The sequence below is a fragment of the Alosa alosa genome, chromosome 9 (assembly GCF_017589495.1).
Source record: "Alosa alosa isolate M-15738 ecotype Scorff River chromosome 9, AALO_Geno_1.1, whole genome shotgun sequence".
Taxonomy (NCBI): domain Eukaryota; kingdom Metazoa; phylum Chordata; class Actinopteri; order Clupeiformes; family Clupeidae; genus Alosa; species Alosa alosa.
The window spans coordinates 25,495,238-25,512,405 of record NC_063197.1 but is presented as its reverse complement, the minus strand read 5'-3'; the positions used below and the strand labels follow the sequence as shown (position 1 = coordinate 25,512,405).

Below are 17,168 nucleotides of genomic sequence, written 5' to 3'. Positions count from 1 at the left end.
TTTCGTCTTGCGGGGTGCTACGGGACTTCTCATTTATATTCATACGGTTATGGGAAGTCTTATTAATATCGCGAGTCATGTAATGTCTCTAGCCATGCTGGGCATCCACTCTACCCCGTAGTTTGAACGAAGTGAAGTCAGTCGAAATCAAAGGCGAATGATGAAAATGCTACGTGAGGTAAATTGCTTGGGGAACCCACCGTCGGCCATAGCCTAGGCCTAATACATTTCAACAGGTAAGTTAATTCAAAAACAGAGTGTCAGCTAGAACTGTTCAAACTGTAAGCACGAGCCACTACCTGGTTGTTGTTACATCATGCTGTGTATTTTTATACTTTGTGACTGCAGTTCATTACCTTGGAATTGTTTATTGCATCACTTACATAGATAAGTGATTAAATTTCTGGTAAACAGAAATCAAGTACCTGCATCTATTAATGAACACATCTAGAGCTAAGGACTTTTAGTGGTGCGTCCTTGTAGCGTTGCAGGTCCCCATAATAACAAATCCTTCTGAGAGTAAATGATGCACTGAATACGTGACTAATTGTTAATTAACACTCTCAACGACAATTGACTTCAAAACGCAAGCTGTGTGTACACTGCTAGTGTGTTGCCCGTGGTGGCCTGAAATGACTCCTTGCAAAATGGTGTAAACAGAGATTAGATTTTCAATTAAGTCTATTAGAAGAGAATGAGACCAAAACTCAGTTCTCAACGCAATTTGAGGGTGCAGCTGGAGCAATGAGGAAGAAACAGCCACTGAAATGCCCTGTGCTGGCAGCACATGATAAAGGAGTAAGCTCATTTGGAAAGAGCGCAGCGTTCCATGGCGGGATTGGTCATCATACCCTGAGGGAATGTCCGCCCGAGGAAGCAGAGGCTAATGGGACCAAGATGACGAGAGCTGAAGCACAAACCCCTTCTCTCTTCTCCCTCTCTCTCTCTCTCTCTTACTCTCTCTCTCTCTTCCTCCTTTCTGCATTACATTAGCTGTTAAGCTCAGCTTTAATCCAGTGAAGCCGTGTAATGCTACACAGCCAAGAAGAGAGGGAAATGAGATGAAATAGAGACAGGTGAGGCAAGACGACTAACTGTGAAGGAGGCAGCCACAGAGGAAGGAAGTCAGAGAGGTAAAGAGAATCAGTAATGGGAAGAGGGGTGTGGGAATTAAAAAAACGGGAGAAACATCTTGAATGTTGTGTAACACTGATCACAGTACGATAGCAACAGCTCCAGACTGAATCCCACTAACACAGAAATAGAATCCCAACCATCAAAAATTCCCGAGTGAGATTTCACAGGAACAGAAAACACAAACATAAAATAGCTGTCCACAGACGGAGGTTTCAGGCGGTTATCCTCTCACTACTGTGAGACACATTTTAATGTCCTTAAGAGGAGTGTTCAAGGGAGCAATCTTACACTGATCAATAGTGTGAAATTAGATCCCTGCCCAGCCAAAGGTGCCTTTGGTTTCCTTGGGGACACAGAACAAATGAGCATTTCCTGTGCAGCTTTTCTAACGGGGGAAGCCAGGCAAACAACAGATTTCTGGTAAGAGATGGCTAAATCATCTGTCCAAAACAGCAAAATAAAACCCTACAAGTTTAATATTCACCATATTAATGTAAAATTATCCTTTTTTTGTGGGGATCAAAGTGAGCTGTTGACCATCTGTCAATTCAGTGTATTCAGCTTATAAGGTATATTTAGCTTATTGTCATCGATTAAATTGTCCCTTTTGTCAATGCCATTTTTGGTCTTTGGCTGCCATTTTGTGTGTGAGTGCAGTATGTTCCCCTTGTTTATTGATTAATGACAAAGGGCATGGTACTAAGGAGAGTCCCTAGAGAACGCTGACAGGCCTTCTGTAAAACACAAACTGTTTTTAGACCAAGCAATGTAGGCCATCTGAGTCAGGTTTCACCCCCGTTTCTCCCCAAACATGCAACACAATGTTCAACAACTACCACATTGAAATCTTAAGGAGCAATTTCAGTCAGACATACACACTCAAATTGAGTACTACACAGTAAAACAGATACAAACAGATACACACAGACACACACACATGCGCACACACACACACACACACACACACACACACACACACACACACACACACACACACACACACACACACACACACACATCATATGTAGAGTGGGCAGAATCGTCATGATTCCTCCTCCCTCCCCCCTCTAACACCTCACTCCTCTGAGACTCCTGTGTGCTCCAACATCACCAGGGACAACCTCCCACCCCACCCAACCCCACCCAACCCCACCCCACCCTGATCTCTCCCTGCGCTCGCTTGCTCACTGACTCATCGGAGCCTCTTCACCGTCCATCACATTCACAGGCTGTGAGGCTCACACGACATCCCAGAGATAAAGAGAGTATGACACTACTGGCCGGTCAGTCAAATCACCCGCCTCTCAGTGCACCAAACAATAACAGAACAGCCCAGGCCGGGAACACTGGGCAACACAGAACACACGTCACGTTGTCCAGACCAGCATGAAAACAAATCAACCGAAAAACAATGCTATTGTAAAAGCACCAACTACCGCCCCTTTTGTTTGTATGTTTTTTAATACCTCAAAATAACATTTGATAAATGAACCTTACATTTTTCAGTAGCCATAGGTATGTAGATTTGAACCAAATCTGGTTTGGTTCTTACCGGGGCTTTTACTGCCTGAAATATCCAATTTTGTTTACCACGCTCGGAGCTGGTGGGTGCATATTTCCGCCCTTTCACACGGCACATGAACGGTTAGACCGAGAATTAGACCTGGAGCTCCAAGCGGATTTGTACACGTAGCCTTATAACACAGTTTACAGCTCTTTGAGTCACGGTAAAATGTCATTTTTGGTACATACATACACTTATGGTGTGGGTGCTTGCGTTTCTTTAGGAATCCGCCATCTTGGTTTGTATAGAAATTAATATTAAGTGACACATACACGTAAGAGAGCGGAAATAGGGGATGGGCGGTAATAGGTGGCGTTCCTATATCTCTGTCACATATGATGAAAATGTACTTTCAACTAAAATGTGCTTTAGAAAAAAAATGCATAGCGTCTTGTGCAAAAAGCACATAATCTGTAAAGAAGCAGATTTGATGCAGCTATGTCAAGGACCTCTGCAGTCTAAGTCAATTAGTTTCAGTGCTTACCTCCTCTATTCATATATGGACAGAGGCAGACCCTTAAGCCATCTGTGCATAAAACATACATCATTCAGAGAGCTGTATTACATAAGTCTACATCTCCGCTGCCTACAATGCCTCTCTATGTATGAATGGGAACATCTCTAAACACCGGCCACCATTATTGCCTATGGCCACACCATTAACATCAGCAGACAGTGTTTAGGCAGTGCGGTTGTCTGGTTTCTCACAGATAGATAGAGAGAAAGAGAGACCTGAGCTGCCCTAGGGAGTCCCAGACTCAGCCTCCTGCATGCCCCACTATGTTTCGTAAGCACTGTCAGCAGCCTGCAGCAAAACCGGTGTGACTGTGTGTGTGTGTGTGTGTGTGTGTGTGTGTGTGTGTGTGTGTGTGTGTGTGTGTTTTGAGTGTGTGTGTGTGTGTGTGTGTGTGTGTGTGTGTGTGTGTGTGTAAGTGTGAGTGTGAGTGTGTGTTTGTGCGTGTGCGTGTGTGTGTGCTTGTGCTTGTGCGTGTGCATGTGCTTGTGCATGTGTGAGTGTGTGTGTGTGCATGTGTGAGCTAGCTGGTGTGTGAATAGGTGTGTCATGTTTGGTGCTTGCCAAATGTTTCATAACCGCTGTCTATGTGGTATGGTATATTGGCAGGCATGCATATGTGTGCATGTGTGTGTATTTGTGTGTATGTGTGTTCTGCGCCACAATTCTTTACACTCTTTTTCTCACATATGCTGTCATGAAAAAAGAGCTAGTTATGGATGTATCCATACAAATATTAATGCAAACAGAACAGTCGAGATGGGAAAGAGCAATTCATTCCAAGCTGGTCAAACAATCCAAAATGGTGTTTTGCTCCATTACAGATCTTGATTGATAATAAAACAATGCATTCATGGGTTCATTTAATACATGACAGCTGTTTGTGTTGCTGCATAATGTTTGTCAGCTCCTAACAATCAGACAGACTTCCTGTTCCCAGAGGAAATGAAATTATAAATAAATTCTTATAAATTCATAATGTCAATCACAAAATAAATTGGGCATTTTTGGGAATTTGAATAGTGTCATATTTCCTACGATTTCCAAGCTGTATGCTTACAGTGGATATCATTGTGTCACAATACAATGTTTAGAAATGTGTAAATAAGGTACACATGAACATATTTCTCATATTCTGTGTACGTCTCACTACGAGGCCTAAAAGAACAACATTTTCTGTTTTTTGACAGGACTGTCAACCGTCAGTTTCTTTTAAAGTGCAAATCTCATGAACATTCAGTTAACCACAAAGAAAGTGTATTTAGTGATTTATCCAGCTGCAATTCTTGTAATTTTTAAGTAAGCTGCACTATTTCCCAGTTTTATTTAAAAGACGTTCTCAGGACCAGAATCAGGCTGCTGCTGTTGCTGCAGCTACTGCCTGAAACGTGAGAGGCCCAGATTCCGTATTGCTTCTTTAACAGCACCACGGGGTGCACTCTGCACCTACTCTAGCACAGGCCTGTTGCTAGGAAGCTGCGCAGGTCACGTGGCCTTCTCATGGTGCGTGGAAACTGTGATGTGTTGGGTGCGCCCGCTGGCCAATCACGCAGGGCCTGGGACAGCGTCGGCGGTGGCACGCTGTCCGCCGCGGTGACTCCGTCTGAATCTTTAATGGCGACCGGCCGTGGTGTTTGGTTCCCAGCCTCGGCCCACTGGTATCCTGATTTGGCTTTATCGTGCAGCCAACACACCTGCCTGCCCGCAGGATGCGGGGGAGGTGGGGGAGGATGTCTCGGAAAAAACTGGGCCAAAAAACAATCCAATTTCATCCGACCCACTTCACTGTTCCTGGTTCGCTCCACGTCACTTCAGTGTCCTTCACTGTCCAGTTTCCCTCTACATCCCAGGATGTCTCTCTCTCTCTCTCTCTCTCTCTCTCTCCCTTTCTCTCTTTCTGTCTCTCTCTTTCTCTGTCTCTCACTGAACCATGATTCATACCTGCCCTCGTAAAACAGAGTCGTTGCATCAGCAGTGCTGACTGACGCTGCCAACCCCTGAGCTGGCCGAGTTAATCAGGAGAACTATGATTTTTAATCACCTTTAGTGCTAAGTAGCATGTGTGTGTGTGTGTGTGTGTGCATTTTGAGTGTTTAGTATTTATATAAGTTTACGTATATGTAGGTGTGTGTGTGTGTGTGTGTGTGCATATTGAGTGTTTAGTATTTATATAAGTTTACGTATATGTAGATGTGTGTGTGTGTGTGTGTGTGTGTGTGTGTGTGTGTGTGTGTGTGTGTGTGTGTGTGTGTGTGTGTGTGCATATTGAGTGTTTAGTATTTATATAAGTTTACGTATATGTAGGTGTAGGTGTGTGTGTGTGTGTGTGTGTGTGTGTGTGTGTGTGTGTGTGTGTGTGTGTGTGTGTGTGTGTGTGTGCATATTGAGTGTTTAGTATTTATATAAGTTTACGTATATGTAGGTGTGTGTGTGTGTGTGTGTGTGTGTGTGTGTGTGTGTGTGTGTGTGTGTGTGTGTGTGTGTTTGTGAGCAGACCCATGTGTCTAATCTCTCAGCAAGCCCCGTTAACACAAAAGGTCAGCGCTCTTTTGTTCCCCAGTCAGCTTTAATGCTGAGGTGCTGAGAGCCACCACTGACGCCAGTTCCGCTACCGCCTGGGAAAAGTCAATTAATCCCTGTTTTAATGACGGAACATCTGACTCCAGGCCTGTTGAAAGCCTTTTATTCACTCACAGGCCACATCCCATCAATCCACGTTCATTATATTCACAGAGCAAAATGTTAACCTTTTGGATTGTGAAGTGTATCCAAATTAAAGTTCTACACCTCTGCCTATGCAGATTATAAGATCATGTAATATATTTCATAAAGTGTGTTCAATCTCATGCTTGTATAATGTCCTCTGCTCTGTCTGAACACTGTCCATTGATTGGTCTTCCTCAGTCTAGCTAGATGTGTGATGCTTTACTTACAAATTCAAACTAAAATCTGTTTACTGAAAATTAATGTTTTTATTATTTGTTGTGCCACCCAAATTCTTCCTCCCCCCTCTCTCTCTCTCTCTGTTTTTCTCTGTCTCTCTCTCTCTTTTCCCTTAGTTGGGAGCTGAGATGCAAGGCTGAGAGAGGGGGCTTTCACGGTCAAGCAAGCTGTCTCTTGGAAATAGGGCAGTGGAATTTGGGGGGGGGGCATGGTCAGTGCTCGCAGCATGGGTGCAGCCCATGGGAGGGGGGGGCCAGCATGGGTGCAGCCCATGGAACAAAGAGCCACTGGAGGTGTGCCCGCATCTGTGACAGAGAGCCTCTGTTGGGGCTCGGCCCACTCTCACGGCTATCTCTCAGTCTGACAGCCTACGGGGACCACCACACACACACACTCACAACACAGTCTTGGGAACACACACACACACACACACACACACACACACACACACACACACATACAGCGACAGGCACACACACTTCCTGTCTGAAATTAGCTATTATTGTTCTGCTGGAGGACGGTGATGATGTAAGACAGTGTCATCCTAACTAAATTCAGTTCGCTCAAAATACTTAAACACACACACACACACACACACATCCACCAATGTCCCTTTCTGCCTAAAGAAGGGTCTGTTTCTTTCCCAGTCTTGCACCCTGCTCTCCTCTAATCAAGCGCTGGCAGTGTCAGCAGGGTGGATTATTCTGCCCGGCGTGTCACTCACTTAGCTCACTGCCATTCTTCTGGGCTTTGTGGGAGCGGCCATTGAGCCCCCTCTCTGGCCGCCCCACGGCACAATGTGGCGGGGGCGGCCGCACAAAAGCTCCTGTCCGGCGCACTTCCACAGCCCCCTGGTCCAGACTGCTAAACCCAGCGTGGCCAGCCATTTACACTCACAGTCCTCCACTCTCTCTCTCTCTCTCTCTCTCTCTCCGCCACTCTCACTAACTCACTCAGGCCCCCCCAGACCCTGTTCCACACCAACGCTTCCAGAACTTTCTACCATGACATCATCCTGTCTTTCTTTCTCAAGAGACTTTGTTTCCCCCCTGCCTGTCTGTGAGTTAGTATGCGCCCCAAAAGAGTTGCTGAGGCAGTGAGACAAGGAAGGAATCCCTGAGAGACACTGTAGATGTATACGAGTGGAAGACACAGACAGAAGAAGAGAGAGAGTCGGAGAAAACAAAAGTTCAAAGGGATTTGTGCATGTCTGGAGGGGGGAACTGAGTAGACATTTGTGTCTCCCATATGTTTGTGTGTGTTTTGGCAAAGCACACAATCTGAGCGCCCCAAAGCATGTCTACACATTTCTCTCCAGAGCAAGATGCATGCAAATGTAAATCGCTGTTCAGCGAAACTACCCACTCCACTATCACCAAAATCATGTAAATGTCTGGTCTGTTTCCTGTGGAATTGCCTTAACCTTCAGTACATCTACTCCTTTGTGCAGCTTTTTGTTCCCTTTAAAGAAAAGGAGACTTGGAATGGCTTCGGGTACGGCCAGGCTCGCTGTCCTCGTAGGTAATCTTGCGTTGTAAATTGATTTTGTGCATCACTAGGTCTCCTTGGCTTTTGACTGATCTATCAGTGCAGCAAAAGAGCTCTGGCCCTGTCTTAAGATGGGCAAATTTATTTATGGGCTCAATTTAGCTTCCCTGTTTGCCATCTCCTGTGCTCCCATCCCCTTTGCTTCCACCGCAGCTAAATCAATACCCAGAGAGCCTTGGCCTTTTGTGTGTTACAGCAAAATATATATATATTTATTTGTCTGTGGCCACACCTGTGTCGTAAGGGAAAATGTATCAAGGCTTGCCTTTCCATGTTTTAATGGGGTTTTTTTCTCTTGAAAGTGTTTGCATGACCCGACTACACGTGGACATGTAGATAACACCTGGTTTGAAAAATCAGCTCATTAGCAGTAAGTTGCCGAAAAAGCATGTTCAGTTTGTTCGAGCTTGCAACTCGAGCACATTTTGCTGACTAGGGTGGGTAGGTGTGGGGGCTTCTCTCTGAGATTGGGGGGTTAATTCAGAGACAAAAGCCACCAAGGACGTTTCAAAGTTAGCTGCAGCCTTCCAGCTCACTTGAGAGCCAAAAGCACCAACGCAGCTCTAACGTCACTGCATGACGACGACACTGATTCACTGGCACTGGCACACGTCTTCCTGACGCTCGCTCGCACGGCCCGTGAGAGTGAAGACTGCCACGTGTTCGGTCACAGTGACAACGACGAGCTCTGCTGGCACCATAATGGGTAACAGATGACGGGCACATCTCATCCGTCCACACCCGGCACCTAATTATCTCAGCCAGCCTTCAGAGTAGTTTTTTATTGTTCAAGCTTTGTTGCTCTTTCGCCATTACGGATTGCGTTAATGGAACTGTGGAGCACCCTGATGCCCACCCAGGGAGCACTTTTCAGCCACCGAGAGCCGTGTGTCTCAATAACGCATTAGCTTCCTCGGTCCTCACTAAAAAAAAAAAAAAAACCTTGACATTTACATGACCTGACATCTGTAGGAGTAGAGAGTCACTATACTACATCCAGAGGCACCACTGCACAGGGACTCCTCATTCACAAATCATAAAACTTATCAAAAACAAATCCCCCCGGATATGAGCAACTCAGAGAACTTCCTGTGCTGTAGTCAAACTGCGAGTACATGGGAGGAAGGTTCAAATCCATTATAGACCCTTTCAACAATAAAAACAAAAACAATGCTTGAACATTCTATTTGGTTCCCAATCTACTTCCTCTGCATTAAGATAACGTATGGAATGTTAAAACGGAAGCCTTGTGGGGCCAATTATGATGCTGATAATGGAACTCTCTTGAAAGGGTCAATAAAGCACACGTGTCTGCTTTCTAGCAGGTGAGAGTGCAGACAGCAGGAAGCAGACAGACATACTGTACACCTGGGAGAAACAACAGCGTGTCAGTGACCACTCATATCCACAGAGATCCAATGAAAGATCATGCAGTCAGCAGCGCTTCCCTTCCAGTGGAGCCGACGGACATTCAGGGCTCCAATGATCTGCACGAGCCACACACCATTTTCCTTAAGGGTTGGATTACTAGCACCATAATTAAGAGCACCATTGTGTTTCAAAAGGCTTCAGTGACAAAGCACTGACAAACAGGCCAAGAAAAAAGGCTAATGATAACGAGGTAAAAGCAACCATTATCTGTTGGCATCTTTATTAATCATATAATGATAGTGACCCAGTAGGAAGACAAACAAATCTCACTTCATAAAAATTGCAGTTTTTCAAGTGTCAAAACGACAGCATTTTCATTGCAGTTTTATGCAGGAATGCGGTATTTTGGACATGAAAGTGAACTGTACTGCATTGTACTTTTTCCTCCCTTAACTGCATTAATTTTTGTAAGGGTGATAGTGCCTACTATGTCTGTAGGGAGAGGTACCAACATGGCTGCCATGTTGTTGTTTCTGGACATCCACAAAAGGAGGGTGGGGGAGGAAAAGGAGGAAAAGGAGGAGGAGACTAAATTAGGCCAAACGGTAAATATTTTACGAGCTTTCATCCATTATTGACCAATGGCACTGCCTTGCCGAGCAGACTGGAAATCAAATCTCTCTGAGTCTCCTCCTTGACAAGTTCTTCTGACAACCCCACAGTACTACTGTCGAGGTCTCCCAAAAGAACAGACCACCTCAAGAGTTAACATAAAAAACTTGACATGTACAGTATATTCAGCAGCTCAGGTGTCAAGTCAAAATGGAAAATCTTCAAGTCGAAATGGAAAATTCCACTTGTTCCACTGTCACAAAAAGGTTATCATAATAAAACACTATTTCGTGTCTTGTGAAATCATGAAACATATGGACTATAATGTTTGCAGGCTCAGCCCATTCTGCCTTGGCCAGCCCATTTTGTATGTTTATAATAATCACTCATAATAATTAATAATGAATGTGTAAGTAGCAACAAAATGAGTCAATTTATTCTGAATTTGCTAAGTTTGTTCAATAATGCTTACGATAACATTTTGGATGCATATACACATTATGACTGCTTGGGACAAATGAGCTCCCTACTTGTAAGTTATTTCCCTTTCAATACATTTCATTATGCACAGTAAATGAATACTACAACGAAGCAGAATTGAACACTAACTCTTTTCACTCTAGACACTTCATGACTCAATGACGGTGTGGCAACTACAAAAGAGAGATAGAATTGACATGTATTTCCATCCTTGCTGCCAGCTCCCCTCATTACATCTGCTTTGCTAACATGAAAGCTAAATAGGCAAGAGGAAAAGCAGCTCAGACTGGCCCGTCTGTAGATCACACTGCGGGTCAGTGCACCAGAGTCTCATAAAATTATAACAAAATGGCTGCCATCATGAAATCCACTTTTTAACATGGGTGGATGCATTCGCATGGTCCATCTCCCCAACATTCATATTGGTTCCTCATGGACCTAATCTTAAAATACTAAAACACAGATAAATTGTGGAATGCCCAGCATATGTCACAATTTATACTACTGGTTGAAAAGGGAAATTGTGACATTTTTAACCCTGTGGCTTTTTAAGAACTCTTTTTTTTTAAATAAACAAATAACGTTTTGACAGGCTTCATTTTCTTATGTCTTTCTTAGACAAAATGAAAGTTAATCAATGAGACAGCATTTCAATTTCTTTCTGACTTTAGACACATCCGCACTTCAATGTAAAAGAACCAAATCACGAACATGAACATCAAAAGGCTGAAAGAAGTGAGAGCAGAGAGTGAGAGTAAGAGAGAGAGAGAGAGAGAGAGAGAGAGAGAGAGATGGTAACTACTCACTGGTGGTGTTGCCAGACATCTGGATGATGCACTTGCTGTCCTTGCTCATCTCCCGCGAGTTGAAGGGGCGGACCCGCACCGCCACCTTCACTGAGGCCCCTGCCATGGCGCCTCCTGCCCAGCAGCCTCTGTGCCCGCGTTCTCTCCTTCGCTATCTGTCACTGCCCGTCTCTCAGCAGCAAACAGGGTTACCAGCACCTGCCACAGAAGAAAACACAGTTAACGGGCATTCTCATAATTATGATAACAATCAATATTCCGGCACTTTCCTTGATTATTAATGCTGTCTTTAATATGATGTGCTATTTTAGTTATTTTCCGATGTAAAATTATACAGTAACAACTGCGTTTGTCCATGATAAGTTAGGACAAAAATATCTGATTGCATTCGTCTTCAGATCCATTACACTAGGGGATATTGATTCTGAGAACCTGTTTCCACTTCGGTGAAAATTAAATTACTGACATGTAAGGGACAAAGAGCCTGCAGATTCAATTGTTCCCATTTCCATGGCAACCTATTTCTGTGATCACCATTCAAGTCCCTATGTCCCAATATCCTATTACACTGTCACTGCCCTAGTATGACTATGTGAACCATGTCTGAACAGGTCAAAGGTCAACAAGACTGTCTCCATGGCTACAAGATTATTAAGCTTCCTACAGACTGCTGGTTTTTCAATTGAATTCTCACAGAGGCTTTCAAAGCATCTCAAGGGTTGGGCGATGCATAACATTAAGGGTGGTCTCACACTTGGAGGCATAAAGAAATGATGTGCCCAAGAATATGGTTTATCTAACCTTGTATAAGTACTTGGGGGACAGAATTTCAGCAGACAAATTGAGCCCGAAAGAAACCACTGAGTATTAGATTTCACCTCTCTCACTCCATGGCTGGCACATCTTGTTGAAGGTGAGTGTGTTGGAGGTTTTCTACATAACATGAAAAGAGCATGCATGGTCAGCTGCAGTTATGGTGGACAGAGATACGGAGTCCACCAGCAACAAAAGAAGTGCAGGCTCGGCTAAATCTCAGGCCGCTTGCTAGGATTACACTGGCCACAGAGCACACCGTACAGACAACGCCTATCTCAGCCCAACCCCCTGGCAATACATTTCAGCTATCCATAAACTACAGGACGGTGATTCTGTTGCAAGAAAGAGAAAGCAAAAGATAAAGAGAGAGAGAGAGAGAGAGAGAGGTAGAACTCGCTTCTTCATCTTCACCACCCAAAAAATGACTCTCCTCTTAATTAACCTCACACTGGCCAAACAATGTTGTTCTTGCATTGGTGTTCATTTGCTCCTACAAGAGAAGGGCTTTTGACAAACGCTAGGCCTAATGAGTCACCAGCGGACAGGACAGGCCTCCGTCTGTGGTGCAGTCACACTGCTGGATGGATATGATGCTGTGTCATTCTCTGGCTGAACTAGCCATCCGCTCTCTTATAGCACTTTGTTTCTGGCAAAAGCAAATAGGCTCCATTTTGCGGGCACCACTCAGACTTCAAGCACATTTATTTTGCCAGACAGTAAATCAGTTGTCCTGAGATCTGTCTGCTTTCTTAATGCGTGCAACACCTTAGACAGCACTCATAAAACTAATTCACCAGTGTTCTGCTGTGTAATGCAAAAGACCTTCATCACAGGGCAGTGACAAAAATGTGTTTCTGAGTACTGTCTGGAGGTAGCTGTATGGGTTCCCTATTGTAGGATGCATCGCATAATACTGAAAAAAAAAAAATGTTTCACATTTGTATTGCAAAAATGAATGAGGTATTAAGACAGTAGATTTAAAGGACCTCTTAAAACCAGCACCTTAAAATGTAACTTAAATTGTAATCTTACTCATCTGATCAGATTCTGCCCTGCCCTCATCTAGCGGATCTGACTGAAATAATTACTCAACTCTCAGTATAGGATATATAGACTTCTTTAAATTGTATATCACACAAGGCCTATGTCTAATGCTAAATCAAAGGAAATTGATACTGTTATAATTCAAAAATAATGTATTTTGTTAACGCCTCACTAGATCCTGTATGAAAAGGCAAATACATGCATCATGTGTGTGTGTGTGTGTGTGTGTGAGTGAGAGAGAGAGAGAGAGAGAGAGAAAGAGAGAGAGAGAGAGTCTCCTACGTATCCTACATAGACCTATAGTGTGGCGTAGGCCTACCATATTTCCTCTCTGACTCACTACTGAATGATATCACAGCTGCTATCGCAGTAAGAAGTGGACTACACGCAAGTGAAAGCGCATTATCTTCATCTTCCGCCCAGTATCCCTGCCCAATCGTGCAACTGACTACGTCACTATATCGGACATAAGGATATTAGGTGTTCCCCTCACGATCTAGATCTCCGACCACCAGGTGGATGGGTTTTTTCCCCTCTGTATGTGTACACGGCTGGCCTACCTGGAATTATCTCTAAAGGCTGATGGGAAAGTGTTGGGGTGCAAATATATCATCCACCATTTTGAAAAAGTGACCGTAAGCTTAGGCTAAGCATAGTCTGACAAGTGGATAATATCGTAAATGAATCATTAGACCTGTCAGGCAAGAATGTTTCTAGCTCAACGATGACCTCCTCGTCGACGCCGACACAAGCACCACATATTACACCTAGTTGGTAAAATTGGTATAGGTAACCTCTGATACCTTAAATAAAAATGGAATGACAAAGTACCCTAAAAGGAAACTATACGAACGGATCATGTAACATCTGTGTAAATAATATAGCTGTGAATTTCAAGGTAGTAAACGAAAGGATGTCGACGCTGTGCATGACGATGCATCTGTTTAAATGCCCCACCATAATTGTCCACTTAATGGCGAAAGCGAGATTTGTGACCCCTGCAGATGTTGCAATGCCCAGAAAAAAATCATTGTTATCCACCCTGCCCCAGACATACTCTGGAATACTGACAGCACCTCAATAGCCGCACCCCAACGTGATCCCACCCAGGCGATCCAACACCAAACAAACAGACCAAGGCTCATTAAATCTTCATTAACCTTAGCACACAGTGGTAAAGAGAGGAGATAAAGGACGGAAGAAAATAACACTTTACCTTTAGCGCGAAAGACCCTCCGGTTACTTTGGGTTTTTACAGTTTATGCCCGTGACTCCTCTGGTTTCTACGGTGTGTTGTGGTCCAGCTCTGCCTCCTCTCCGTTTCACTTTCCTCCAGGAAGATCCCCCCTTCTCCCCTCTCCTGCGTAGCTGAACACCAGCCACAAACAGTCCTGGGGTGCGTAAACGTACCCGAAGAGGCTTGGTGATGATGGAGGAGGTACGGGGTTGTTCAGGGATAACAGGGGGCTTGAATGCTCCGGGGTCCAAAAGCCAAAATGGCTCTGATGTCCTCCTACAGCAGGGATGCTGAGCTGGGTTGTGACATCATCACTGAGCGAGGCAGTAGGCTAGCATCAATGCAGCAGAGGGCGTCTAGGCAGTGAGCGAGCGAGAGAGAGAGAGAGAGCGAGAGAGAGCAAGGAGGGGGAGGGCCTTGAGCACTAGCAGACACAAGGGTTGGGGAGAGAAGGGGAAAGAGAGACAGAGAGATTAGTATCCCAAGGGAATTCGTTTCACACACAAAGAAGACACTGCCTATGTTTAACATGAGCTTTAGAGGGCAAATATAAACTGAAATAACCCAACACAGAGGCAATATGGGATTGCAAAAGGCCATTGATATCTCAGAATCTTACTGGTGACATGAATAATGATTTAAATGAGGTGAAAAATGAAATAAATAATGCACAGGAGTGAATTAGGCATTTGCAGGTCAAGCTGAGATAACACTGTGGAAAAAAATTACAAACCAGTTCATAGGCCATCCTATGGCATCTGTCATGATGACTATTTACAAATGTTTATATGTGTGACTTTACATTGCAGATAGTTTTCACAACCATGTCCTCAATATATAACACAATTGGTCATCACCCTTGTTTTTCTTTTGGATAGCCTACTACAGTAAAACTAAAATATGCCTTCTTTTTACCCTTTGCTGTGAGTTATCTGTCAGGGTTAGTATCTCACTGGTGTGGCTATAGATACATGAGTAAACCTCTCTCCTTCACGCCTCTATATCTCTCTCACTCACTTTTCTCTCTTCTCCCATCTGACTGTACTCTCTCTCCCCCTTTCTCTCCCTCTCTCTTCCTCTATTCTGCTCTGTAAATCCTAGGGAAAGTCATCCCTTGTAATTCTCTCACAATGGTGGGATTCCAGTGTGACATTAACACTGCCCTCCTCCTCCTCCTCTGTGACTCAGCAGTTACTTGCATTTTCTTGCCGTAACCTGGAATGCACTCAAAAACAAAATGTGACTGTATCAGCGCATTCTTCGGTGACACTAATACAGTGACATTTGCATAAAGGAGGAAGAGATGTACAGTAGGCCTATCTTTAATTATTTCATCTAATCACACTGTGAACTGTGATATAGAAAATCAGAGGCTAATATGCCCTCACTGCAAACATTAAATCAGACATTGGTGAAAATGCATTGTTGCCGATTTTTAATGTAAAACCAATGAGGTTATCAACATGTGTTGGGTGACTTAGCACTTCCGGAGGGCAAATTAATTCATTATCATTCTCTCCACTGGCCTGCTTTAGTCTACTGTATTGTGTCTTTTCCTCTAAGTCAATGGAGTGAATGAAGTGTTTACGTTAGCAAAGGAAATAAAGATGATATAAATATGATCATTATATTGAATAGGATTTTTATGCCATAATGTCATCATTGTAAAGTCACACCATTATTTTGCTCATTTTCATCACTGAGGGGCATGTTGGTCTGAGTATATTAATTACCCCTGGGGAACAACAGCCAGGGTCAAATGACTGGGGTTCTTATATGCAATGCTACGTACAACATTTGAAAATAAAACGTTGCCACAACAGCAGAGTGAATTGCAAAATGATGACGCACTGTTTGTGTGGAGTCTGGGTTGAGTCCATTGTTCGTTTGGCTTTTGCACAATGCAGGGGAGTGGATGAGGATCGTCTCTGTGGACACTCTGGAAGGTACCATGGCAGGGCAGGCAGAGGGGGGAGGAGGGGGGTGCCTGGTCAGGTTACATCCCTTTTGAAACACAATGCAATCGTGTTTTCTGACCTTGTTAGCATCACAGCTAGCATTTGCTACTGTACTGGATGGTCATAGTGACTCTTTCCTTTCTTACATAATTCCCTCTTATATTGTATGCTATACGCCATTTCTATCCCTAACTGCTTCTGTTATCTCTGTCATTCTCTTACTTCTTTTTAACCTTGCCTAGTCTTCTGCTTATCTCATTATTTCCTCTCCCACTTTTGCCCTGTCTGTATCTGCTTCTCTGATGTAATCACTTATAACACAATAATGATGTATCTGCAGAGCTTAAAGCCAGAGCCAGCGCCCTATCACTTGTAACAATCAGCGGAGGACATAATTTGCTGAACACCGCTGCTGCACATGCATGGACAGATACCAAAGCTCTCTTCCTCTTCCCCCCTCTCTCTCTCTCTCTCTCGTCCACCCTGTCGTGGATCAAGAGGCACACCCACCACCCCCTGTAAGGGCTGCTGTTCTCCTTTCAGCTTAAAGGATAGAACAGGAGCAAGTGTCTCTCTCTCACGTTCTCTCTCGCTCTCAGTCTGGAACTTCAGACCCACTGCGGCCACTCCATCACACTTGTGAGGATGACGTTGCGCCGTCGCAATAGTGGTCTGTGGACTGGCATGAATCACACTTCCTAATTCCTCTGAGTGGCACGATGGGATAGCAGGCTGCTTTAATGACCCAGAGGAGAGCGCAGTGGACATGAGGGTTCAGGACGACGTTGAGGGCTCTCCGGGGGATGGATGGAGCGCTTGGGTGCTCGCCTTGACATGTCGGCATTGACCTGATCAGCCCTCTCTCTCTCTCTCTATTCATCTCTCTCTCTTTCTCTCTCTCAGGCGCGTGGTTGAACTCACCCTGTCTGTGTGTCTCTCTCTCTCCCACCCTGTCTCAGCTTAGTGAAGCAGAGCTCTGAATAATTAATTTGCCCATAGAGTTATTGCTGAGAGCCTAGTGTCTGAGGCACTTTTTTAAAGGGACGTACGCACCACAGAGAGCAAAGCATTACCAAATACATCCTCTTATATTCTCCTCTCTATTTGTTCTCACTGTCAATCAGATACAGACTGAGGC

At 44.3% G+C, this 17,168-nt stretch overlaps 1 protein-coding gene across 26 annotated transcripts in view; it reads right to left on the bottom strand.

The window, feature by feature from the left end:
- Positions 1-14,407, bottom strand: part of kif1aa (kinesin family member 1Aa) — a 65,280-nt gene extending 50,873 nt beyond the window's left edge. For 10 of the 26 annotated variants that reach the window (XM_048253392.1, XM_048253394.1, XM_048253395.1 and 7 more), the window contains exons 1-2: positions 14,052-14,406; positions 10,976-11,173 (exon numbers count right to left, since the gene is read on the bottom strand). In XM_048253392.1, coding sequence (XP_048109349.1) covers positions 10,976-11,081 — 106 coding nt within the window. In that variant the 5' untranslated portion in view covers positions 11,082-11,173; positions 14,052-14,406. Of the gene's footprint in view, positions 1-10,975; positions 11,174-14,051 lie in introns of all 26 variants that reach the window. The other 16 variants (XM_048253402.1, XM_048253404.1, XM_048253405.1 and 13 more) reach the window with 3 other exon arrangements.
- Positions 14,408-17,168: the final 2,761 nt, after the last annotated feature.